This window comes from Micromys minutus (assembly GCF_963924665.1).
Source record: "Micromys minutus genome assembly, chromosome: X".
Classification (NCBI taxonomy): domain Eukaryota; kingdom Metazoa; phylum Chordata; class Mammalia; order Rodentia; family Muridae; genus Micromys; species Micromys minutus.
The window spans coordinates 80,213,902-80,241,572 of record NC_137970.1 but is presented as its reverse complement, the minus strand read 5'-3'; the positions used below and the strand labels follow the sequence as shown (position 1 = coordinate 80,241,572).

At 40.7% G+C, this 27,671-nt stretch overlaps 1 protein-coding gene across 2 annotated transcripts in view; it reads right to left on the bottom strand.

The window, feature by feature from the left end:
- The window catches only part of VSIG1 (V-set and immunoglobulin domain containing 1), a gene marked incomplete at both ends in the record, with an annotated part of 34,364 nt that extends 7,443 nt beyond the window's left edge, over positions 1–26,921 (bottom strand). The window contains 4 exons of one of the 2 annotated variants that reach the window (XM_080909959.1): positions 5,283–5,481; positions 13,643–13,750; positions 16,833–16,996; positions 26,870–26,921. In XM_080909959.1, the coding sequence (XP_080766085.1) occupies positions 5,283–5,481; positions 13,643–13,750; positions 16,833–16,996; positions 26,870–26,921 (523 nt within the window). The remainder of the gene's footprint in view (positions 1–5,282; positions 5,482–13,642; positions 13,751–16,832; positions 16,997–26,869) is intronic. The other variant, XM_080909960.1, reaches the window with a different exon arrangement.
- Between the last annotated feature and the right edge of the window lie 750 nt (positions 26,922–27,671).

Here is a 27,671-nt window from a genome sequence, read left to right as displayed (position 1 = left end):
TCCTGTTTCTCCTCAGCAGAAGCCCATTTTGCATATGTGCTATATGATACTGCAATCTTTCTTTTTCTGACACTCAGCAAGTATTTAGCTATGTGCTCTCTATCTGTCTAGAACTGGACCAGGTACTACAGATTCAAAAGCAACTTGATCACAGTTCCAAAATGGAGTTAAGAATGATGAGAGATGAAGTTACAGAACACTGGGGGCCTGCACCTAGGAGGGCTCTCTATTATATGTGTTTTGCATAGGGAACAGGGAGACCATGGAAGGAGTTTAAGAAAGGTAGGGCTAATGATTTTTCTAATACTTCACATGGAGCGCTCAGATATTAAGGGTTCCTGAGGTATTAGGAAAATGGAGTCAATAGGAGCTGGTGGCCAGCTAGCTAGAGAGGATGACGAAGAGGAGAAGAGTTATGATTAGTTCCAGGCTTCTGCCCCTGGGTTCATGATCAGTGCTGCTTCCTGAGATAAAGAAGTCGGATAGAAGAACAAGTTTTAGAGGAAGGAATGAGAAGGAGGAGTGACACTGGGGTCAGTGTGCCACGTGCTGACTTTTCAGCAATTTATGATAGCACTTGGAGACGTTATGTAGATAGGTGTGAGTCACAGTCTCCCTATCCTCCTTACTTTGTCACCCACTCTGTCCTAAATGACATACACAGATGATGATCCTAAATTCTACACATTCCAATTAACATTCATCCTTTTGGTTGGTTTGTGGCTCTTGAGGCAAGGTCTCATGTAGCCTAGGCTCACTTGAAACTTGCTATGTGGATGAAGATGAACCTTCAATTCATGATCATCTGGCCTCTACTTCTCAAGTGCTAGAATAGCTGGCATATCTAGCTCTTCTTCCTTATCTTAAATTGGATTATAAAAAACTATCCCTCTAGTGGTTAACACTCTCAAACTTATGAAATTTACATTTTAAATGCTTCAAACTATTCATACCTTTGGTTCTCTTTGGACACAGGACCACAGAGCTACTAGATCCAATACCCACATCATTTTATTGTTCAAATTGCTCTGTTATGATACAGGGGCTATATATAACATTGGGATCATTTTTTAAAGATATTAAACTTAGTCATAGTTAAATGATATGGTTTAATGGCTTAGTATAAGGCAGGTAAGTCAAGTTTTTCCCATCTCAGAATGCCAACTCTGCAACTTTACATGAATAGGTATTTGGGCAAGTTACTTAACTGAAACTAAAACTCAGTTTGACTCATCTAGAAAATATAAATAAGAAATGGTCTAAATTCTAGATGGACAAATGAAAATACTATAAACAGAGACTTTCACATGGAATTGCTGCTGGCTATTGGTTAGACTAATTTTGGCTATTGAAATCAAGCTTTTATAAGCTTCTGCTCTGGTAAGCCGTCTCAGACTCAAACCTTTGTTACACACAAAGACAGATGTGCGTAAGCACAACTCTTTACAATTCGTCACTGTTCTTTGAAAACTAATGTCTTTTTATTTAGAGTATTTTCTATTTAGATTTCAATTCTGTCTTCCATTTCAATGTATTTCTGAGATGAGCAAAACTTGATTTACCTACCTTAAACTAGGCCATTTAACCCTATCTATCATTCAACTATGACGAGGCTTGCTGTCTTTAAAAAAAAAAAAAAAAAAACTAGCCCCAGCATCAGAACAGAGCAATTTGAACACTAAAGCATGGGTATTTTTACATTAAAAAGTCAGGCACTAGGCTAAATTATAGGCAGCAACTTTAGAATAACTAGCACTTGTTCATTAAGTCCAGAACCAACCCAGAACAGGCCTCCTTATTTTCTCTTTCTATCTCCTTCTATCTCTCTTTTTATTATTAACAAAACATTAAGTGACTCATTTCAAGACAAGCTGTAAGCCTATATATTTTCTAAACTACTGAATCCGAATTGAGCTGACATTTCATCCAGTTAAAGTCCCCAAAAGAGCTAGTATGTTTTATTGACAAAGCCATTGATCTACCCTTTGGCTTTATTGCTTTCATCAGAATTGGGATGGAAGGAAAAGGTTCATCTCAGAAGATAAATAAAATGCTTCTGTGTGTTCACAAAGCTCCTCTAAATTAATATTTTTTTAATGTGGCAAACTGCAGAATGGAGATGGTATTCATTCTAAATGTACACATAATAATTATTCAGAGTCCATCTGGGAATTTTTCAGAGATTGGTTTTCCAAAGTCATCATAACTAGTAGAAATCTCTTAAATGAATGGCCATCCACCAAACTACCTGCTCCTTCGCTCACTACTGCTTTCTTTATGTGAACAGTAACCTGCCACTTCAGCCTGTGCTCTGCCAGACACACTCTTGGGCATCCTTCCCTGGCCAGCACAAAACTCTCTTTCCCTGATAAGCCTTCTCTAGTTCCCCTTTTGAAGTTATCCACTACCCTGTCCCTTCCCTCCCTCCTCCCCCCACACCCTTCACAGCTCTCTTTTCAAAACAGCCACTGAAAGCTTTTTGTACAATCTGTCTTTTCACTAGATTGGATTTCTGGAGGGCCGAGACCCTGTCTTTGGCATCTTACTATTTTCATTGCCTAGAATATTAAGTGAAACATGTTCTCTGGTTTTGATTAAGAAACTCATGAGCGCAAAGTAAATACACAGAATTAATAGCTATGTTAGGCAATAAATGACTCTCAAAGATGCATTGCTACACTGTACCTACTGTCACAGCTGTTAGCCTATAAACACATACACATTATGGGTATAGTACAACATTTTACATAACATACATATAGTAATATTTAGTGTAGTGTAACATTTGGAAAGGAGAGCAAAACTGGTACTATTATGTGACAAGAAGGGATGGAATGCAGGCAAAAGAGACATGAATCTCCAAAGAGAATATAAAGCTAATTGATTTCCTAGTTTCAGCCATCTCATATATATCTTTTTATTTTCTCTTTTGTACTGAATTAAGTTCATAACAATGTAAATGACAGGGATGGGGGAAAGGTCTAAGCAAAGCCCCATGGGTTTAGCATGGCCACTTTAACTCGAATTTTTACTGAGTTTGGGACTGGGCAACTGCTTGAATCATTATCATAATCTACTTATGTGTGATTTCACTATAATAAAGAATTTTTAATGTAGTGCTATGAAGAGCCATCTTCAATGGACTATCAATAATTCTCCTGCCCAACTGGTCTCTCTGACTCATCCATCTCTGCTTTGCCCAGGCATAATCAGGGTGTTCATATGCAATGGGATTTGAGAACTACAAACTGACCTTGAAAATTTAGAGATAATTTACTATCACTACTTCTGGAAGGCTGAAGATCATAGAATAATTTTTTGTTAATAAAAGTAGAATTTTTTCACTGTTTCTAGTTAAGAAAATCTTTAGATTGTTCAGCATCTTCAGTTTGTGTATTCTGGCTGCTTCAAGGAAATTATAACAAAGTCATGGCAATGACCCAAAGACTCATAAGGCAACAAACAAAACAAAACTTAAGGAAGCTCTTTAGCTTGTGGATATTCACTGAGAGTCCTCTGAACTTCAATTTTAAGAAAATTAACCTTCCTGTGGAGCTTAGCTTACGGCTATCTCCAAGCCTTTTCTTGGCAACTGCTCTGCTCAGATCAGCGCAGAGACACAGCAGCAACAGAAAATCATTAGAGGATTAATCCCTCAAATTACTCGAACATTAAAAGGCCCTTTAATCCCCAGCACCTAATTGAATTCTCATAATAAATCAGTAAAAAAGACAGACTTCAAACCGATCTTACAGTGGTCAGGACTACATTGCATGAGGTCACTGAGAACAGAGAAAGGCCTTTCAGAGCCCAAACTTTTTGATTTCCAGTCTCATGTTTTCTGGCATTCTTGCCACACTGTTTTTCCCCACACATACGACTGATCTTCTGAACTGCACTGTAAGCTGTTTTAGGAATGAGTTCATCTATTTCTATACCCTAATGCCTAGCACAAGGCTCAGCACAATAAAACACAACTGACTGAGAAAACCACTCGTAAACATTACCTCCTGGGTAACAGTTCCCTCTTTTTAAGGACAGTAGATGCAATGGTAGTGTTCACAAGCATCAGTTGGTTCCTTTTACTATCATATGGGTATCAAGACAACTGTGGATAGTTCTTTTAGATGTGTACCTTGTTGCCATTTGTTGCTCCAGTGTGCCCCTCAACTACATAGTCATTGATTTGGCCTAGAGTCTCTTTTTCTATGATGCATATACTCAGACTCAAAACAAGAACAATGACTAGACTTCCATTTGGGGCTACCTGTAAGGGTTTTAAGCCCCTCTATCCATCCCTCTAATATTTTCTTTTCTACAGTCTGCAATTAGGTCTGTAGTGTTCTCAAGAGTTGGAATGATCCCTCAAAATCAATTAGTCAAACAAACAACAAGGGAAACCATTGGGTGATCCTCAAGGACAAAAGCCATTTATCCATCACTACCAAGCTTATAGTTCCATGCACAAAGTAGGGGCACCACAAATCCTAAATAAATGGACTTCTCCAAGTCAATTCTGAGAGCAGATATAATTTGTCGAATACCATATAATAAATCTGTGTTCATCATAACTTAATTCTTATAATGACTTTATAAGTATCTTTTTTTTCCAAATAGCATCAACATTTTGAAAATGGAGCCCCACCCTCTTAATCAAAATTTAAGGTCTTACTCCATTACATCGCAAGCTCAAGGCTGGCTATGGCTCCATGAGACTCTGCCTCAAAACAAAAGGAAACAACATTTAAAAAATAATAAATGAATGAATGACTAGATAGATAGACAGATAGACAGATGGATATATTTAAAAAGTGGACTCTTTTGTTTGAAAGAATGATTTATTTCATGGTGAGAAGAGTTTGGGGAAGGGAATAAATAGCTTGACAGCCATTTCTTGTACCTAAGTGTGGCTCTAAGTACAAATTCTTCCAGAAATAGTTACTATCATTTGGTGGACCAGTGGGTGTCTCCCTGTGTTCTTCTGAGTTATAGCTGCATAGAGGTTATGTTATTTACCGTGTCATTTTAGTGGCCCCTTTTCTCTGGCTACTGTTTCTGTACATCTTATGGTAATTTTTAGGTATTACTCTATGGGTTGAGTTGCAAAGCTATCTCTGTTAAGAAAATAAAACTTAAATTAATAAAACTGTCTCTGATAATAAGTGGAACAGAAAGGACAATTAGCCTCAGGGATATAATTGCTATTGTAGCCCAACGACTTGACTCATTCACTGTCCTAAGTTGCTTCAAGAAAAGAAAAGCCATGAAAATAATGTCCATACCTAAGACAGTGACATCAAGGAGGCCTTGGTTTTTGCCGGAAAAATCTGGAGGATTGTTGACATCACAGATGTAAATTCCACTGTCTGCTGGCTGCATATGCAGTATGGTGATAGACGCATTACCAGGATTAGTAGCCCCTATTATTCGATTCTTGAATTGCCCAATACCTGAAGCCTGTCCACCTTCAGAGTAGTAGATCTAGGATAGAAAAATAATTCAAATGAGAACCTGTGAGTATCTAGGATAAGAGTAAGCTACAAGGAAGTCCCTTCTATACGTGTTTCCAGGAGCCTAGTTTTCCCAGTTCAGTGGGGCATTTAACTTTCTGACTGTTGCTGATAGCCATTTATTCATTTGCCTCCTAACAGCTCTGTGATGTCACTAGGGCAGGAACTGCTAAGCCTGTTTTACAGAAGAGAGGACAAATAGAGTCCAGAGGAGAAAAAGATACTCACCTGCTCAATCTACCCAGTAGAAGCTCTTCATATAAGGCAAATAAGATACATCTCAAGAGATACTTTACACTTTATAAACTTCCAATTTACATTTACCTTGCCCAATAAGACTGCTTTCTCTAGAAGTTTAAATGTCTGTGTCCCTTCCATGTACATATACCTCTAGGATAAGCATACCTAGATTTTTTTTTTTTTTTTGTTAGTTAGAAATATAAAACTTCAGGCCAGAATATTCCTTGAGAAATCATTTGGTCTCATTCTTTCCTAGTGGTAAGATAGATCCACATAAACCAGTAAAAGGCCAACAGTGTACTTGGTCCATGTTAGCTACTCTCTTTCTCTCCATGTCAAATAAGAGCATTAAGAACTACATATGACTCATCTGAGGTGACAGGATTCATTTTGTTATTGTTGTCATCATTACAATGACTTGAGCCAAGCAGTGGCAGAAACCTAAAGTCTTATTCTCTTGGGAAGCTGAAGTAGAAGCACTACGATTACGTGAACCACCTAAAGTATATAACAAGATTGTCTTTTAAAATACTCTTAAGCATGCTCAAGAAAGACAAAATCCCAGCATGGAGAGAAAAGGTGGGCATGAAGTTCACCCCTAGCCAAAAAGCAATTGGCAATTGATAGTTGCTAGGAGAGGGAAAGCCAGTTTTAAAAGTACTGTCCCTGATAGGTCAGTCAACCAAACTCCAGTGGAAGGTCGCCCATTCAAGAACATATTGACAGCACAATTGGATGTGTTGTGTAGAAAAAAGTAAAGGACATAAAATGGATTGGCTAAGGAAGGGAGGCAGTGGATCTGTAAAAGTGGACAGGGGGTGAATAAGATCAAAACATTACACAAAGAAGAGCTACAGGGACTTAGTGATCAATGAAAGAGGGAGAATCTGGACACCCCCCTGCAATGAGCCTTTTAATTGGTTATTCAACACCAAGTGGCCAGCTCCAAAATTATATACATATGGATAACAATATTTGGACTCAGTGGGTTGTATTTATATATTTATTCATATATAATAATTATGAGGGGAAATCAGCATGAATTTAAGAGGAACCAAGAGGGAAAGGGAAGATGTGGGGAAGGTTGAAGACAGGAGAGGGAGGAGAATAATGATGTAATTCAGTACACATATATCAAATTTAAAAACAACAAAAAGATACTATTATATAGCAAAATTATTTTAAAAATAAGTTTTACAATAAAAAGCAATTAACTTGATTTAAGAAAGATCTTAATTTTACTCTGAGCTCTATTAAATAGCTTGTATTTTAGGTATCAATGGTAACCATGAGAAAAGAATCCTGTGGTAGAGAGAAGTCTGGCTTAAGTGTCACATAATCTATGTTGGTCCACAGCTCTGCCTCTGACTGTGATGTGGTCACATGAGGTACCCACTAGCTATGCCTCCATAGCAACTTGTTGAATGATAAGAAGCAAAGATAGCTAATCTGTCTAACCTTTTAGCTTCCACCTATGAGCAAGGAGCCAGAGCAATGTGTTTCAAAGTAGGAAATTGATTTTCAGCGATGTCTAAATGAATGCCTACTAATTTTAATGTTCAAGAGAAACACATCTAGCATACCACATATGTAAGCTTATGGATATTATTGCTTAGGTGACATTAAGGTATTAAGAGTTTAAAAGTTTCAGTCAGTATAGAAACTATTAACTTAAAATAAAGTTCTGGAAATACACAAATATGACAAAAATTATAAGGCTGGGGCATGAGTAACTACAACTTTAGAATCACTAGATGAGCATTAAGACCTGTGTTACCTTCAAAATATACGTATTCTGTGCATGCAGTTTGCTAAATTATTATAAATGTGTGTCATTCCGTGATTCCAATGTGTGTCCCATAAATTGGGATTGCTTTAGTCTAGTGAGACAAGTTATTTTCATAAAATCTTCTAGATTGTTCTTCTGGTCCATGTAATTCATTAGCCTCACTTTGTAGAAGAAACTGAAGCCAAAGGAGGTTTTTAAAATGGCACAAAATCAACAGTTGAGGGGATGGGTGGGCTTTCAATGGCTGAGCACTCGCCTAGCATGGATGCTCTGCTATGCTCCACCCTCAGATGAATAAAAATGGGGACACACAAGCCAAACAAACTTGAACAGAAGGAGAAGCCGTTCCCCCAATTCCTTGCCCAGGGGTCTTTACCCAATCAATCTCTAAAAATAAAAGAGAGTCAGAAAAATAGAAGACAGAGAAAGTGTCTAGAACTAAAATGTGCCTTTCTGCCTCTGTGCAGAAAGGCAATATATTTGAAAGCCAGACCAACAAGACAAACTGAGGAAAATTAAAGAAATAAAGACAATTTAAGTGAAAACAACTTCCTCTCTCCATTGTTTTCTCTAAAGTTATTCTATGTCTTAAACATGCTGCCTTATAGTTATTTGCTTATGCCCCGCCCTCCCTGAATTTAACCAGGAGCAGTGTTTGACCTAGAAACCGGAAAGCTACCTGTAACTCAAGGTACTCAAATAAGGTAGGTGTAGATTTAACCTGTCAAAAGATTTACTACACTGACAGGGAACCCTACATCTATTTACTTATTAATGGGCAGCATGAGATCCTGCTGTATCTTACCTGGAGCCCAGCCCACTGCCATCAAGACAGCCTTTTACAACCTATGCCTCTGGCCAATTCCTCTGCTCCCAAGAAGAAACAGGGTCAGCCCTGCTTTATGATGTTTGATGATGTCACAATGAGATGTAACACCAACCCTGCCACAGAAAGTTCTAGAGGGGCTAGGTGAAAGGACCTTGATTATGCAGAGATGAGGCTCCCAGGGGACCTTTTTAGGCAAGGACTAGGTTATAGAAGGGTACACCTGAGACGAGACATGACGCCACATGCTTGGAATCAAAATGACCACAAGTACACAGCTAGGCTGACTTGCAGGGAAGACTTTGTCTTAATAAACAACAAATAAATAAAATCTGGGAAAAAAATGGCAAGAGGCAACTATAAAAGTCTCCTGGTGGGACCTGAATCAAGGGGAAAGTGGCAGGTAAATAAACAATGAGGTCTCAGACATGTAACTTATCCATCATCCCTTCCACTCATTGAGCTCCTTACACTGCAGTCTAATCGACATTTCCCCCACAATAGACACTAAACAGATGACACAGAAAACCTGGAGTTCAGACTGTTGTCTGATGAGGAGAGTCACATGAATTAGATAGCCAGACACATAGATGGAAGGGCTTTCTGCTTGGGCAAGCCCACAGTGGGATTGTTATCCTTGGGAAGAAAACAAGTAAAGAATGTGTTCTCCAAACTGTTTATCTAATCACTCTGGAAGGACTACAGGTTGCAACAGAGGCCATGGAAAAGCCTCATATGTCCAACAGGTCACATCCCTGGCAGGGATGACAGAAGTTCTGCTTTAAGAAAATCCACGCCAATGTTTCCTAAAGTCGTACTTGTTAAAATTATACCCATTGCTGCCTGTACCCACTTTCAAGACCAAAAGCCCTGCTTTCTCTCAATATCTCCTCTTCCTGCCCTCTTTGGTGGTGGCTGCCGGGTAGAATCACATGAGCCTATTAGTGATTACATTGTCTTTGAGATCACTTAGTTCATTTCACAGAGATTCAGGAGCTGTCAGGGGCTGGCTGGATACTGGAAATATGAGAACAGGCTGGGGCGAGGACTACAAGTACCGGTAGGCTTGAGAAGGCCAGAGGGGACCATGGTATGTATTACTGACGAACTGGCATAACCTGTGGAAACAAAATGCTTGCCTAGCCAACCCAAATACATCTGTTGGCCAAACCAGGCCCCGAGGCCTCCAGTTTGCAAACTCTGATTCATTTTCATCTGTTATAGACAACACTAAGGCCCTAAGAGGGGAAGTGATTTTTCCTGTTCACACAGCCAATTTACAGTCAGACCTGGAATCCAAGCCTCAGGTCTCCCACAGAATGCATTAGGAGAGCATTCTTAGTCTTGCCCAAACCAGGGTGATAATTTACCATCCCCCTTTGGGACCATTCCATGGCATAGGCCAGTCTCCCTTTCTACCTTGTGCCAGTCGCTGCCATTCCCTGGTCTGGTGCTTCCTGTGCTGAACAGTTTTGCCCCATGATACACTGTGATCTCCAGCTGCACTGTAGGCTTCTGGTCTCTGCACAGCAGCCTGCCTCTGCCTCTGCCTCTGCCTCTCTGCCTCTGCCTCTGCCTCTCTGCCTCTGCCTCTGCCTCTCTGCCTCTGCCTCTGCCTCTCTGCCTCTCTGCCTCTCTGCCTCTGCCTCTCTGCCTCTGTCTCTCTGCCTCTCTGCCTCTGCCTCTCTGCCTCTGCCTCTGCCTCTGCCTCTCTGCCTCTGCCTCTGCCTCTGCCTCTCTGCCTCTGCCTCTCTGCCTCTGCCTCTGCCTCTCTGCCTCTGCCTCTCTGCCTCTGCCACTCTGCCTCTGCCTCTCTGCCTCTGCCTCTGCCTCTCTGCCTCTGCCTCTGCCTCTCTGCCTCTGCCTCTCTGCCTCTCTGCCTCTGCCTCTCTGCCTCTGCCTCTGCCTCTGCCTCTCTGCCTCTGCCTCTGCCTCTGCCTCTCTGCCTCTGCCTCTCTGCCTCTGCCTCTCTGCCTCTGCCTCTGCCTCTCTGCCTCTGCCTCTCTGCCTCTCTGCCTCTGCCTCTGCCTCTCTGCCTTTGCCTCTCTGCCTCTGCCTCTGCCTCTGTCTCTCTGCCTCTGCCTCTCTGCCTCTCTGCCTCTGCCTCTGCCTCTCTGCCTCTGCCTCTGCCTCTCTGCCTCTGCCTCTGCCTCTCTGCCTCTGCCTCTCTGCCTCTCTGCCTCTGCCTCTCTGCCTCTGCCTCTGCCTCTGCCTCTCTGCCTCTGCCTCTGCCTCTGCCTCTCTGCCTCTGCCTCTCTGCCTCTGCCTCTCTGCCTCTGCCTCTGCCTCTCTGCCTCTGCCTCTCTGCCTCTCTGCCTCTGCCTCTGCCTCTCTGCCTCTGCCTCTCTGCCTCTGCCTCTGCCTCTGTCTCTCTGCCTCTGCCTCTCTGCCTCTCTGCCTCTGCCTCTGCCTCTCTGCCTCTGCCTCTGCCTCTCTGCCTCTGCCTCTCTGCCTCTGCCTCTCTGCCTCTGCCTCTCTGCCTCTGCCTCTCTGCCTCTCTGCCTCTCTGCCTCTGCCTCTGCCTCTCTGCCTCTGCCTCTGCCTCTGCCTCTCTGCCTCTGCCTCTCTGCCTCTGCCTCTCTGCCTCTGCCTCTCTGCCTCTCTGCCTCTCTGCCTCTGCCTCTGCCTCTGCCTCTCTGCCTCTGCCTCTCTGTCTCTGCCTCTGCCTCTGCCTCTGCCTCTCTGTCTCTGCCTCTCTGCCTCTGCCTCCCTGCCTCTGCCTCTCTGCCTCTGCCTCTCTGCCTCTGCCTCTCTGCCTCTGCCTCTGCCTCTCTGCCTCTGCCTCTGCCTCTCTGCCTCTCTGCCTCTCTGCCTCTGCCTCTCTGCCTCTCTGCCTCTGCCTCTGCCTCTGCCTCTCTGCCTCTGCCTCTCTGCCTCTGCCTCTGCCTCTGCCTCTCTGCCTCTGCCTCTGCCTCTCTGCCTCTGCCTCTGCCTCTGCCTCTCTGCCTCTGCCTCTGCCTCTCTGCCTCTGCCTCTCTGCCTCTGCCTCTCTGCCTCTGCCTCTGCCTCTGCCTCTCTGCCTCTCTGCCTCTGCCTCTGCCTCTCTGTCTCTGCCTCTGCCTCTGCCTCTCTGCCTCTGCCTCTCTGCCTCTGCCTCTGCCTCTCTGCCTCTGCCTCTGCTTCCCTGCCTCTGCCTCTGCCTCTCTGTCTCTGCCTCTGCCTCTCTGTCTCTGCCTCTCTGCCTCTGCCTGTCTCTGCCTCTCTGTCTCTGCCTCTGCCTCTGCTTCTCTGCCTCTGTCTCTCTGTCTCTGCCTCTGCCTCTCTGCTTCTGCCTCTGCCTCTCTACCTCTCCCTCTGCCTCTGCCTCTCTGCCTCTGCTGCCAAGTTTCTAGCCACACAAGGCTGTGCAGCTGGTAGCCAGTTGTTGCCTCAATTTTGCACCATTGCTCTCAAACTAGAGGCTTGATGTAGAAGCAAGAAGGCGTGAAAGGATCCCATCTGCTTTCTATTTAAGTCAGAGTTGGATTTACTAAATGCCATTAGCTTCCAGAACCTCTTTCCAGGTTCCTTTGGGAGATATGGAAGCCTGGGAGTCCACAGCTAAACCGCACATTCTTTCCTTTTCCCTCCTTTCCAGCTCCTTGCTTTTGCTCCCAAAGCAGCTAGACATGGGTGGAAAGTGAAAAAGGGCTTCAAGCCTAGAAATTTCTCAGGTCTATGTCATGGAGGCTATGGTTATACACAATAGAAACGGAATCCCACAATAAAAGAGGCTCTCTGCTATTTGCTTGAGATGTCCACCGTTTGAGCGACCATTTTGGGTACAACCATGGAAGATCCCTGCTTGGTAGATTTCTTCAATAGAAATGAAACGAAGCCCAGAATAGATCCATCTGCATTAGTACAAAGAGATGGGAGATTTCTGCGGTTCTTCTCTCATAGCAACAGTAGCACTTTGGATAACTTGTTGTGTGGCTCTGTTGCATGCATGCAGAGTTAAATACTATTGCATATATGTTTAACATCTCTAGCTAGTACCCACCAAAAGTCACTAAGGACTCCAAGTCCTGAAAAATCAGATCAATACCTTCTGCATTATTAAATTCCCCAGGAATAATGAAACACACCCCCCACCCAACGTTATAAAAACATTCAAAATAATGTTACTTACAGAGGACAGAACAGGTTTAAAAATATAACTAGCCAAAAAAATATAAAGACATTCAATTCTGGGGAAGGAGTTATCCAAATGGGAGACATGTTGTAAATATGAAGATGATGAAGGATTTCTTCTATTATGTGGACTGTAGGAAATAATTGTCTAACAAAGCCATGCTACGCTGTGTCAGTGTGCATTTGGTTCATGGGCAAGTGTTGTCTCTAGTTTTAGCAATAACAAGGCAGACAGCAAAGGGAAGCATCTATGGACAGAGAGGTACCAGACTTCCCAAAACTTCCTGGTTAGTCTGCTTGTAGCAGGTATATTTTCAGAGATTATCCCCTGAGGGATGGAGTAAAGCTGTCCATATTTTTAGACACAGGGCATTTCTGAAAGGAAGACCAAATGGACACGATGTCCTCCGGATCAGAGGGCTTATGGGAAGAGCAGTTTCCATGCACCAAAGGGACTTCCCTAGAGAGGACATTGAGACACACTATCTGGCCCTAGGTCCTGGGAAACACTGGGCCTCAGGGTCAATTGCTTTTTAATGCAGTGATTTTGAAGAAAGGGAGATAAGCATGGGGCAAAAGCCTGGTCAGAGCAGCTATAGGCCTTGGAATCCTTTGGAGGATTAAGAGTGCCAGGCATGGTCGTGAGAAGGGAAAACTAAAAACCTCTCTAGGTTTTGTTTTATTTTTACAAATTTATTTATGTGTTTGCATGTGTATCTGTGTGTGGTTGTGTGCATGCAAGTGCAGGTACCCAAGAGGTCAGAAAGGAGTGTTGGACCCTGAGTTATTAAAGGAAATTGTGAGCCATCTAACAAGGTTGTTGGGAATAAAAACTCAAGTCTTCTGCAATTATAGCAAGCTTTCTTAACTGTTGACCCATCTCTCAAGCTCATACTTCTGTCATTTGTATTAAGACAAACAATATGCATCCCAGTAGGCTGATGCAGGAGGATGCTAAATTCAAGGCCAGCCTGCATTCTCTAGCAAGACCCTGTTTCCAAAACCAAACCACAACAAAACAACCTTCCCCAGAGTTACATAGAGCTTACACTAATCTCTATTGGTATCATACAGAAACCCTTCCATCCCACTCCTGAGGCAAGTCTAGTGTCCTAGACTGCAATTAGTGCAGGGGTCTAGTAGTACACCATCGGAATTTCTTACCTGAGAGGTCCAGCTACATCTTCCCCGAGCGTCTCTTGCATGCATCATTTTTAGACACTGACTGACTGCCTTTTCCTCCATACCCTCAGTTTTGGGGTTCGAGCCATGCTGTGTTTGAGCAGAAATGAGTGTATCTGAGAGCTGAATGCTACAAGCTATATTGTCATATCAACCTATGAGTTGAATTAAACTCTTCAGCGGTCAGTCTACTAACACTTTACTCCCATATACCACAGAATGTCCTCAAAACAGCTGTCTCTATTACATATACATGATTTGGGGTGGGAGGCTTGAGAGGGCATTTCCTATACTACTGGCTGGCCTTGAACTTGTTAGAAACCCATAAATGACCTTGGATTTCTGATCCTCCTTCATCCACCTCCTGAGTTTTAGTAGTACAGGCATGCACTAACTACCATTCCTGGTTTATGTGGTGCTAGTTCCTGAACCCAGGGCTTCAGGCAAGCATTATACCAACTGAGCTCTATCTCCAACTCAGCCATCTGAACATCCCCCAAAATATACCCCAGCATTCACTAGATGAACTTGCAATGTGTTCTATGGAAGTTTGAATTCACGGAAATGCTCAAGCAAAGAAGGAATGAAAGCTAAACTGTATTTTGAAAACTACTATCTCAACCCAGGATGTTTGCAAACTCTTACCTGACCAAGTTCTTCCTGGGAATGAGAAGTAGCAGAGAAAGGGGTCTGGATTCTCCCTCCAGTGATTAAGGGTATGGTAGGGAGAGAAACTGGGGGGCCCAAGACAAGGAAATCCCTAGACTTTGTCTCGACTGAGTTATAACGTTATATTGCGTGTATATAGCTGGGCTGTTTTCTCTAGTCCCTCCAAGATAGCTGGGGCATGGGTGAGATAATTTTGCAAAAATAAATCTTATGGTGATGTTAATTATAATAGCTCATATTCACTGAAAGTTTGTGCTAGATGGCTTCCTTGTGTTTCACAAAATCTTGTCATGAAAGTGGTCAGAGAGCTTCATTTTACAGGCGGGGAAACTGGATCTCTAAAATGGTAAGTGACTTGTCTAGGGTAATCCAGCCAGCAACTAGGAGGCAGAATTAGGAGCAGAACTGACATCCATCCAGAGGTTTCTAATGAATGGATCCCAAAGAAAAGCCCATGTGTGTATGGTATGAAAGAAGAGAAGTGGGGAGGAGGGAGAGGTGGGAGGAGAGAAGAAATCCAGTTACCTAGAAGTAGAGGCTAAAGGAGGGCTGTGATGAGGTCTGGCAAAGGCAGGTAAACCTGAAACAGGATGGGAAAACCAGACAAGGAACTTGTGTTTTGGCAAGAGTTGCTCACCATCCTTGTCCGCCAGGAGCTTTGGTCTTCCTCAGCAAGGGTATTGTACAAGTTCCGTGACCTGTTCATTTGATCTAGTAGCCCAGGAGAAAGGACCTCATTTGATGTGGCAAGGAAAGAAGCAATTCAACAAACGCTTGCCAATAGATTTTTTAAGTTCATCTAAGAGAAGTCCTGAGCTCAAGACACACTATGATTGCCTAAAGCTTTTCCCCTTGCAGTCGCTCCCTGAGAAAAACTCACTGCTAGTCACAATCCTTCCCCGTTTTTTAATTGGCTAGAGTTCGATCAAGATGTGGCTCTGTAGATGCCAGAAACAGAGGATACAAAGTGGAGAATTTGTACTCTTGAGCTCAGATTTTGCCTGGCCTCCAGGAAGTAGAGGACATCTTAAATTGAGTACCGAGCGTAAGACATCTCAAAAGATGCTGAAGCCTCTCAAATCAGCTACCACTTGAAAACTGAGCAGGGCTTCAAGTGTATGAACTATGTTTTGAAAAGACTCCTAAGAAATCAAAATTTAAAAAGAAGAGATCGTGATTACCTTGGTGAAAACAACCTGTGGAGAAAAGCAATTATTTCTTAGTTGACATAAACATGTCCAGATATTTTGGGTGATGGAAACTGCTTGTTATTTTCTGCTGATAGTCCTATTGCTGCTGCTGTTTGCATGGGATAAAAATGGGAGCGCTTTATGATATTTTTTTCAAATATTTTCATATGCCTTATGCCAGCTCATTTCCGATGAATACTTTCATCCTACTGTATTTCGAAGAGAGACGCACAGTGATGCACATATTGTCTATCGTAACCAATATTAAACAAAACTATTTAACTCTGAATACAGGGTAGCAGTGATGGAGTCTCCTGTGGGTGATGTTTTCTGATAAGGAAATGTTCACAATTTCATGTAGAAAAATTTAGTACCGACAAAGAGTCAAGAGTAGCTGGCCAAGAAGTGGCTCCTCTGAGCATGGCTTCCTTCTCCACTTCTGCTTTTACACCAACCTCCCCTTTTTGGCAAAGCCCAGCTCAGGTGAAGCTGGCTATTCCCAACCACCAGTGTTGGTCTCTTCATTATTTTGTGCCATGAGTCATTCTGAGAACCCATTAACTGTAGACCTTTTACTTTAAGGGTTGGAGGCATGAATGGTATAGACGTTTGCATACATGTGTGCACAGATGTACACACAACTCTATGTAATACGATTGTAGTTCTTAAGATAATTTTCAAAAAGAATTACTCTCAAGGCCAAATGAAGAAAATCTGGTTGATAAGCAGTTTGCCTATGGAATCATCCTTCTATATAGGTAAGCACCTACCCTATGCTGGCAACTTCTCCCGAGCCTTTAGTGATCCCTTCCATCCTTTCCCTTCCTGCTGCCCTCAGTTACATGGATTCCATTACTACCATGGCCCTCCTCCATCAATCTGGGGGATCTCAAACTATTAGACTCAGTCGAGAACAATGTGCCAATTCCCTTGCCAGGCAGATCCCAGTTGTTAAATTTGGCAGAGTTCTTCAGATCCATTAGGATTTACATGCGAACTGGGATCTTCTGAAAATAATGAGATATTTGTAGAATGTCCCTCAAGAGCACCTGCTTATTTCACCTATGGGAAGACCTGTGGCTATTCTGGAATACCTGACACACATGATGCTGACTATACAAAACTGAGATTACCAATACTCATAATCATGTGACTGTCTTCACTAAACAGCTACCTAAAAACTCCATGTCTCAAATTTTGTCATTGCTCTCAGTAGTTCCTTTACACTTTACTGTCCTTTCATACTCCTGTGCCAACAGTTAGTTTCCAGTGAGAACTATTAAGGGGGAATAATTTAATTAGACAATCCTCACGGATATCGGCTCCATTTCCTTATTGTGGAAGAAAGACCATTGGATTGAAAGCTTGTCCAGTGATGTCACAGTGGTGGTATACAGGCAGAGAAGTGTAACATTAGATCCAACAGTCACATTCACAAAGGTGTCTGGGATGGTCACTTGCACCATATTGACATGACCTGAAATGATAATCAGCAGATAATTAGTAGTGCATACTCACATTCTGATGACATTTTCAATACAGATACAACACATCTTGTTTAGAGACTCTGTAATGGGTAAAGCCTTAGGAAACATGAGCAGAAGACAGACAAGGGAACAAGGGTTTCTATCAGCAAGTTATTGGCATGAAGATGATCAAACCATAGGTGATGGTGAGGTAATAATGGCACTGAATTGGTAATTCCTATAAAAGTCATGTTAGAGACAGTTTCTTTCAGTCTTACCCAGGAACACTAAAAGTTCTGGATATGGAGAACAACTGACCCAGATTTCCCATGATCAAGAGTGTTCCTTAAATATAAAGCATTTATCTAGAGAACTGGAGAAGGCAGATCCAAGGCCTATTGGCTTTGCTACGGCTTTCGAGGCCAAAACTAGGAATATTCTAGGCAAAGCAGGACAAGCTGGTTGCTCTATCCCTAGACCACTGTGTGTAGGGCAGTGGGGTACAGAGCAGTGGTGGACTTATCGAAAGATCTAAATTATATCCTCGGTAGCACAAAGAGGTGAGGTTTCTTATAGACTTCTATCCTTTTATGAGTATGTAGTGGAGTGAACGAAAATCTACACAACAGGCAATCATGCCACTGATCTGGTGATCAGAAGAATATGTGTTGTGTTTTATTTTCTTTTTTTTTTCAGTTTTAACTTATAACACAGTAAATGTTGGTAGAAGTATTTCATATGGAGAAAACATTTCTTTGAGAGACCCCAGTACTTGTTTGTGGTGTTGAAGATGGAAAACAGCTTGTACATGCTGAGTAGACACTGTATCTCTGAGTTACAACCTCCTCCCCTCATGACTAGCTCACAATTTGATTGTTTTATACGATTTCCCTTATTTTTTCTCTCTTACAACTTTATTTAAAAAAGAGGAATACATATACAGATTTTTAAAGGCATTTTGGCATAACACTATATGAATACTTTTGATTTTCCTTATTTTATATTTAGGTTTTATGGCTGAATACTTGGTCTCCTTTAGTCAATGTTCCATGGGTAGGTGGGGAGAAATGGACATTATGCTGTTGTTGGGTTGTGTACTGTACACAAGAAGGTCTGAATTAAAGCACTACAATACGCCTAACATACACTCAATAGCCAGCACCGGTGAATTCAAGGTAAGTCAAACCACTGTCAATATGGGCGTCAATATTTTACTAGTTGCAGTGGTTTGTGTAAATTTCTCTTTCATTTAGGTCCACTTACCTTCTCCACATTTAAATGTCACTGTCTCCAGTACAAGATAATGTTATAATGTCGTTTTGTTCAATCACCACATATGATGTTCAGAACTCATGAGTTAAAGGAGTCACCTGTATGTACTCATATTTCTGCCCTTTTATCCCTTCATTCTTCCTAATGCTTCGAGATCCTTCCTTTCATCATCTTCTATATTTCAGAAGTAATTCCTTTAGCCGTTTTTCAAGGGTCTGCCTGCTAAGTAAAGATATTTCACCCCCTTTCACTGAGAAACTCATTATTTCCCCTTAATTCTTGACACAGATTCTATTCTCTGTCATCTCTGCTGTGCTACTGAGCACACCAGCGTGTTTCTTCTTATTATCATTATATATTGTTGGGTCTATAATTTCCATGTGGGATTCTTGGGAAGACAAATAATCTAATTTTACTTAAAAATAATTGAAAGGAGAGGAAAGGAAACTGAGGGTGAAGTTATACATTCAAACAGTCTTCAGGACTGGAAATATGGCTTGGGGGTAGAGTGCTTGCCTTGTATGAACAAAGCTCTGATTTGGATCACCAGCAATGCAGAACGCCTTCAGAGAAATAGAGGACTGCAATGTCTGACTTTTATTTGACTTCTTTGTTTTTTAATTGAAAATAAACTGAAAAATATTTGTACATGTGGTATGCCTGTGTGGTTTGCTTGGCGTTCTGATATATGACAGAACAATTATATCATTAATTGACATATCCATCATTTAATGCATTTATCATATTTTGGTAATTAGGACATTTAGCCTGCATGGGTCTGTGCCAAGCCCTCTGCATACATGTTGTAGTTCTTTAACTTGGAGTTTCTGTGAGACTCCCAACAGTGTGTGTGTGTGTGTGTGTGTGTGTGTGTGTGTTGGTGGGGTGTCTCTTACTCTTTTGGATCCTTGTATGACTTTCTTTCCTCCTACTGGGTTGCCTCATCCCACCTTCTGTCTAATATTATTGCATCTTGTTATGCCGTGTCTGGTTGGTATCCCTAGGAGGCCTGCTGTTTTCTGAAGGGAAATGGAGGAACAGTGGATCTTGGGAGAAGGAAAGGTGGCAGGGGTGTGGGAGGATGGCAGGGGGAGAAAGGGAAGGCTGTGGTTGGTATGTATTCTGTGAAAGAAAATACATTTAAAAGAAACATTCTCTTGGTCATTTTCAAATATACAGTATGCAATTAGAACTAGTAAAAAAGGGGGGAGAGCAGTGAATTTGAAGGAGAATATAGAAGGGTTTGGGGGGAGAAAAGAAAAGGAAGAAATGTAATGAAATTATAATCTCAAAACTTTTTTTCACAAAGAAATACATAGTAGATTAACTATGGTCACTTCATTTCAATAAGTCTTAAAGTTACTCCTGTCCAACTGGAACTTTGAATCTGTTGAACAACAAGTTTGTGCTAAATACTGGAGCGACAATGTTAAATGAGAGTTCTAGTCTCTACCTGCCATTTCTATCACAGACCAGTGTGGTAGTAGATGAAACTCAATGGCATAGGGAATACAGATCTGATTCAAACATTCCCTGTTTTTTTAATATTGGAAGACACATCTATAATCATTTGCGATCTGCAAAAGCTCAAAAATTACATACTGGAACACAGACAGTATTTTCAAATTATAAAGTGAGGCTTTCTTCAAGGACACTACACATTTTCTCACAATAGTAAAGCAAAAATTGCCAGACATTTTTCACTGCCCAGATTGCCAATATTCAGAATCATAATCAGTTCTCAAATTTTGAGGAAAAGATAGTTTTCAGGCATTAGCTAACCTTAATGCAGTAACAACAAACATCACAGCTTCAAGCTATGGAACTTGGTACTAGTTTTTAATTTTTTCAAATAAACTTCATTATATAAACCTTAGCCCATGCCGGGCCCAGTGTCTTTCTGCCTGCTGCCATAGGATCAAGATGTACAGCTCTCAGCTATTGCTCCGGGGCCGTGACTGATGACAATAGACTAACCCTTTGAAACCATGCTGGGACAATTTAAGCTCAGTCAGGTTGGCTTGCATCAATCCAAACTTTATCAAGGAACACCATTTACACACTGGTCTTCAGATTTAACCTTTTGAATATATTGAATATTTGGTTGTTCCAGACATCGCTGTAATTAAGTGAATCTTAGGCAGGTGTATGGTTCTCTGCTCTAAAAAAAAATCAATGAAACCAGCAGGATGCCTGCCTGAATGAAACACAGAAAATGATTTAGTAGAAGTGGATTTGACAGGTCATGAAAATGCCAAGTTGGTAATGAGAAAAGAGAGCAGAATAATAAAGATGACTTAGTTTTCTCAGATAATATAAAACTCATTCACACAACAGACACAACCATGTGCCTGAGACTGAAACACCTTTATCGTCCTTTTTCCATTAAGTGGAGTTGGATTTTTTTTTAGATAAGAAAAACATGGGAGTATTTCAGGTACAAACAACAGCATCAAGCAGAGACTGTGTCTTACTCCTTCACACTTGAAGATTACTCTCTGCTGGAAAATTTAAGGAGTTATGATTGAGAACAAGGTCATAGGAAGAAACTTTGCTCAGACCAAGGAGCACTTAAAAAAGTATACATCATCATATACTCAAGTGTTTAAACTCCCAAGTGAAAAACCAAGAGCTAATGAATAGCCTTGTTTGTAAACACTAGCTCTTTAAGGGTGAGATGTGTACAGAAGTTAAAAGCCAAAGGTCATCCATATCAGGCTCCTGACAATAAGCACTTCTTGGTATCAGCAATAGTGACTGGGTTTAGTGGCTGCATAGGGGGTGGATCCCCAGATGAGGAAGTCTCTGGATGATCTTTTCTTCAGTCCCTGATCCTCTATTTGACCTTGTATTTCTTCCTGTGAATATTTTGTTCTCCCTTGTAAGAAGGACTGGGGCATCCAGATTCTGGCCTTCCTTCTTTTTGAGCTTCATAAGGTCTGTGAATTGTTTCTTGGGGCTAGTATCCTCAGAGGCTCTGCCAGAACCATACTGATACAGATAAGAATGTTTGAAGCTAACCATCGGACTGAAAATGGGGACCCCAATGGAGGAGTTAGAGAAAGGACTGAAGGAGCTGAAAGGGTTTGCAACCTCATGGGAAGAACAACAATACCAACAAAACCCTCCAGAGCTCCCAGGGACTAAACCACCAACCAATGAGTACACATGGAATGACTCATGGCTCCAACAACGTATTGTCTGGCACCAATGGGAGAAGAGGCCTTTAGTCCGGTGAAGGCTTGTTTTCCCAGTGTAGGGGAATGCCAAGGCACTGAGGTAAACAGAGTGATTGGGAGAGGGAGCACCTTCATGAAAGCAAGTGGAGGGGATGGGGGATGAGAGTTGGGGGGGGGAAGCAGATAACATTTGAAATCCAATAAAAATGAATAAAAAAGCCATAGTTCCCAGGAAACTACAGAGAGACAAGTCAATGTCTAAATGATCTCATCACAGAAACTGCTTTTCAATGACATTAAGTGGAAAATAATATTCAGGGATATTACGAAGAAATCTGATGACAGAAAATATCTAGAAAAATAAATCACTGAGAAGCAAGAATAAAGATAAACAACAACAACAAAAACCAGACACCTATAGTGATACTTCTGATGAGCATTCAGAAATGGTAGTTTTCTTATATTTTAATAGGGAACCATAAATATCCTTAAAATACTTCCTTCTTGAATGATGGCTCAGTGGTTTAGCACATATATTAGTCTTGAGGAGGATGCTAGTATCCTTTCCAGCAACCATATGCTGACTCACACAACCATCCCTATCATTCCAGAGGATTTGATGCCCTCTTCTGACCTCTGTAGGCAATAGGTACATACATGGTCCACATACATGCATGTAGGTAAAACATTTGTGCACATTAAATAAACAAATGTAAACACTTTTTAAAATACTTCCTGAAATTTAATATTTCAGTGCCTTATGAAACACTAAACGCCAATATTTTGTCTATTTCAAGAGCATCATACTAATCTATAGAACACGGCACATAGCTTAGAGGAAGTGTACACATGTTGATTCTTCCACGACATCAATAGTATACTGAGAAGCATGTAATAAAATATGCCAAGTGTGGTGGTTTAAATATGCTTGTCTTAGGAAGTGGCAGTATTTGGAAGTGTGACCTTGTTGGAAGAAGTGTGTCATTGTGGGTGTGGGCTTGAAAAACCTCCTCCTAGCTTCTTGGAAGGCAGGCTTCTCCTAACTGTCATGCTATGGCCTTGGTGACAATGGACTGAACCCCTGAACCTCTAAGCCAGCCCCAATTAAATGTTGTCCTTGTAAGACTTGCCTTGGTCCTGGTGTCTGCTCACAGCAGTAAACCTCTAAGACAGCGAGACACTTCAATAGCCATAACATTATAGTAGAGTGCCACTGGCTAAATGGAGAAGATCATTCTAACAACAGGAATCATAATAACAGAGTCACTGAAATACAAATACAGTATTTGTGTGTGTGTGTGTGTGTGTGTGTGTGTGTGTGTGTGTGTGTGTGTATTGAATTTAAGGCATACTGATCTATAGTACTCCAGTAAACAAATGTCACTGTGACCTTCCCAGTCATTGAAGTATCTGACATTGTTGCTTTCCTCTATTTGAAGTAATACACAAATAGGCTACAAGCCTGTCAATTATTTATTTTTTATTTGTGTTTCATAGAGAAAATTTACGTGGATCATTTTGACATTAAGTATATATAGTGGGGCCACTATAACATTTGGCAATAATAATTGTGTCTGTAAAATGTATATGAAGTGGATCAATGTGTTGTCAGGTTTTCCCACTGTAAGGTACCATTGCCTCTCTTCCCAATCCCATTGTCTCTGTGAAGAGATCTCTCGTTGTAGCCTCTACTAGGAAGCTGTATTCACACAAACCAGCCAAACTTTTCCAACACCAGAGATTTGTGTCTCCACTGTTATTAATTTTGTCCTATATGTGAATAATAGCAGACATTTAGTCTTCAGTTTTAGTTACAATCCAAGTATCATCTATTAACTCTTTCACTTTAATTTTTCAATATTTTGGGGTTGGGACATTCTTTTTAGTTCTTTGAAGAGCCCCACAAGTGTACTTTACTAGCCTAGAATAGTCTTCTATCTTCTGTCTTGTGCATAAAATAAACTACTTCTGTAAATAGTCTTATATATCTGGATGGGAGAATGTGACTGGAAATAAAGATCTGAGTAGTTAACAACAAAATAAAGAACAACAACAAAAAAAACAGTGAAAGTGTTTTGCTACTGTATATTCTTTACTCCTCTGAGATCAGCTTCTTGCTCCTCATTATCCTGCAGAACTTGCTGTGACCATGAGGATGGTGGTAGTCATGGAATTATTCTCTCTCCACACCATCCTATCCATTTCACTGCACTACTCACATGAAATGTGGCTAGTAAAAATCAATAAAGGCCATGTTATAATTTTATTTGCTTAACTTGAATTAATTTAAATTTAGATAGTCACCTGGGGGTAATAAACAGGTCAAATGAGGAACTAACCAGTAAGCAGTTCTACAAACATCAGGAGAAAACTTTATCTTTCCTTGGACTAATTTATATGTTTTTTTATTTATGTCTTTTCTTATTAAGCTAATCACCCACTCTACACACCCAATGGCAGCCTCCTCTCCTTCCTCTCCTCCCAGCCCCTCCCTCCCACCTCCCTTACTCCCAGTCCCTCCCTCCCACCTTCCCTACTCCCAGTCCCTCCCTCCCACCTTCCCTACTCCCAGTCCCCCCTCCCACCTCCCCTGCTCCCACTACCCTCTCCCCTTTTCCTCAGAGAAGTGGAGGCCTCCCATTTACTTATATTTGGAATGATTTTATAATGTCAAATAAGATTAAAAATTGAGAAAATAAAAATAAATACTCACATTAACTGAATAGAGAATAAAAATAACAGGCTAAAGACTAAAACACATTTTATGAAAATCCTAGCTTATAATTTTCCTCATTGACTTGACTGAATTAATGAACAAGGCAAAACTGCATATATGGTTGAAATGTATGTGACTGCTTCTAAAAGTGAGTGCCTGCGTTTAAAGTAATCACCATCCTAAAGAGCGTAAATGTGCTATATTTTGCTGATGATTAGCATTCATTTAAGGCCTAGCTTGTGGGCAAGGTCTTTGCTTATTTGAAGGATTACTAAATCAGTACCATGCTACGGCAGCAACACTGCCCAACTGGCTGGATTCACTAGGTGCATTTCAAGTGATTCATTCCCTCTCTATCCACTTCCAGGTAAAGTTGCTCCATTTTTTAGTTACAAAATAATGTAACCAAATATAACACACAATTTTCATATTTGACATTAAAACCCATATTCAAAGATATTTACTTCTCTCAAATACATACCTCCACTGACTGAAAACAAGAGTAACATATCTTTCCAACAGTTGACAAATACATATCACAGGGCACTAAAACCATACATTTTCTTTTGAACGGCAAAATTTTAACTAAAATTCGTTTTTTTTTCTGAAATGGAAATTAAGACCTCAGACATCATTGAGAATATTTTGATTAAGATAATGTCTTCCTGATTTGCTGTGCAGAAATTTGATTTTAAATGTGAGTATGAAAATCATTTCCAGATGCCTGGATTTTGGGGATGGTGAATTAGTCTTTCAACACATTTTTACTAGGGTCCATGTACCATGCTTGATACAAAAATAGCCTTTTTATGGCACAAATGTAAGTTGAGCATGAAATTGTACATTTATAAGGCATTGTTAGTTTTCCTATAGCCATAATGTCAACTTATGGCTCCTAATCATTGAAGTGACTTGGATTTCTGTGAATGACAGGTTGGGTTACCTAAATCTTCCTTTGTATGCCTTCCATATGAAGGAGACTACAGCAGACCCCATCATATTATACCACATTTTCATACCACCTCCTGTGCAATCAGATTTTGCTTTGGGCCAGCTAAAACATGTATCCATAAATACACAGCACACATCAAACAATGACGAAAACAAAAAAAAGTCACACAGTCAATTTAAGAGAAAATATCCAGGTGTTACGGTTCACTCTGATTAGGCCATCTACTAAAAGTTACAACCAATATGTCATCATCATGCTAAAACATTGTTTAAATAATAGGAAAATGAGGTACAAGGCGTAGACTCCATTTGAATGTAATATACATTCTTACAAAGAAAAATAATTTACCCAAATCTGAGTGGTAAGTTATATTATTATTTATGAATTTCTATATTTTCAAATACAATAAATATCCAATATATTTATCATCAGTAAAATCATATGAATATACATTTATTTACAATAAAAGTCACTCATGTACTTGTTATGATCCTATGTCTAATATAGAACAGTATAAGGCTTTACAGAAAGAATTATGTTGACTAAAGGTGTGCTCCTTGAGGCTTGGTACATAAAACTTAGTATTTGACCCAACTAGCTAAACCCTCAAGTAAATGACAGAGATTTTCCTCATATATTAAGTAGAAACAAAACTCTAAGATCAAGTAACTAACACATTTCCTGCTCTATGGCCAGAATAGATCATGGAATAAATTTAATAGTTCTTTCTGGTGACTTTTGACTCCACATAACACCTTTGTTTAGGCATTTCATAATAGATATTTAAACCTTTGCTATTAACCACAAGAGAGTATTTAGATTAACATTTTCCCCATTCCTAAAAAAGTTAGGGAAATAAAATAAAAAATTTAATAACACCACCAAAAAGGAATCATGGTTATTATAGTAACTTTGATTAATTTACTATAATTAATGTTTGTGCATCTTGACTTTTTACTTATTTTATCCTGAGCATGTTTTTGTACCATTAAATGTGCATGCTAATGATATCCTAACATTACTCATAACTTAAAAGAGCACCCTTGTTTTATAAATAATGTGATTGTAGCTACCATAAACTTAACTTACCATCAGTACAGATTCAAAATATACACATTAGTTTTAAAACCCCAGCCAAGGGACTTTCCAAATCAATTGCATCTCCCAAGAGTAACAAACAGTGAGGTTTGGGCTCTAAAAATGGTTTTGTTCTGCTCAAATCCCTAAGCTCATCCATATTACTGCATAACTAGCCGATCGCATAGTTTCTGTAATACATACCTAAGACTCAAAAACCACACTTCCTAAGAAATCTTTACTTTGAAAGCTCTTGGGGAGTCTTTCTCTGGTCTCCCCACACATACATACATGCGGTCTTGAGGCCAGGGTGAGTCAAACATGGTGATCTTAGGGGAAACGCGAACTAAAACAGGAATCTTATCTTTGAAGATTAACCTTTAGATTTCTGAGTAAATTTGATTGTTCACCTTTCAAACTAAAAAAAAAAAAAAAAAAAAAAAAAGGTGGGGGACTAAAGAAAATAGGAAACATTTCATGAGCTCTGTAAAATAATGTGGCTACAGAATGGCTTCCCAATCAACACCAAACAACATTTGCTAAACAAGACTTCTAAAAAGAAACAGCAAACTCATCACAATCTCTTGGAAGTCTAAGAGACGAAGAGTTTTGTAAATATCTGAGATTTTAGACTAAATGGAAATTCGACTTCCAGTTGCCACTGTTAGTTGGAAGACACATTCCTTACCTGCAAGGCAGTTTAAGATCAGAAAGACCTTCCAAAATGCAAACACCATCATGTTGAAAGGTGCCTGGAGCAGCAGGTGCCAGTCTGAAGGCTGCCTTGAACTAGGCTGAGTTTCAAACTGGCTTCTTCAATCACTGGGAGGTTTGCCTGGCTTATCTGCTGGGCATCACCAAGCAAATAGGCCTCCTTAAGCTTGCTTATTGGGCACTGACTTCTCTCTGAACAGATCTGTGTTTATTTGAAACACTTTTCCCCCCGGGTGTGTTCCCGTGATATATTTGCTACTGTGTTAATAATAAACCATGCACTTAAATCCTTCCAGCTCTTTGTACTGATTCTCTTAGGTTGCATTGTTTAAAATCAACCCTTTAAAAAAAAGTTGTGCTTGGAGGACCTCCTCCAGTTCTTCCCATAAGATGTCTCCAACCTGCTGCTTCCTTTATGTTCTAGATAGAACGTTAGCCCATGGCAGCAGCTTTCTGAATGGGCTTCTGGAATTCTTTCTCCTTCATCCTGTGTAATAATCTGTACCAGTCTTAAGCTAACGTCCTAACTCTAATAAGGCATTTTCAGTAACACTCTCTATGGACTGGACTGTCAGCAAGTCTGGGATCCTGCTTCTGGATTCCCAGCTTTTCATGATCTGGTCTTCATTACATCTGAACTATCCTCAGTGAATGCTGAAAAGATTTATTGCCTAAAGTGTTTAAGTCAGACAAAAAGCACTTATTTCAAATGATGTTTTACGAACTTTAATTTACAAGAAAACTATTCTACTTCCGTGTTTCTTTAGCGGAGCAAA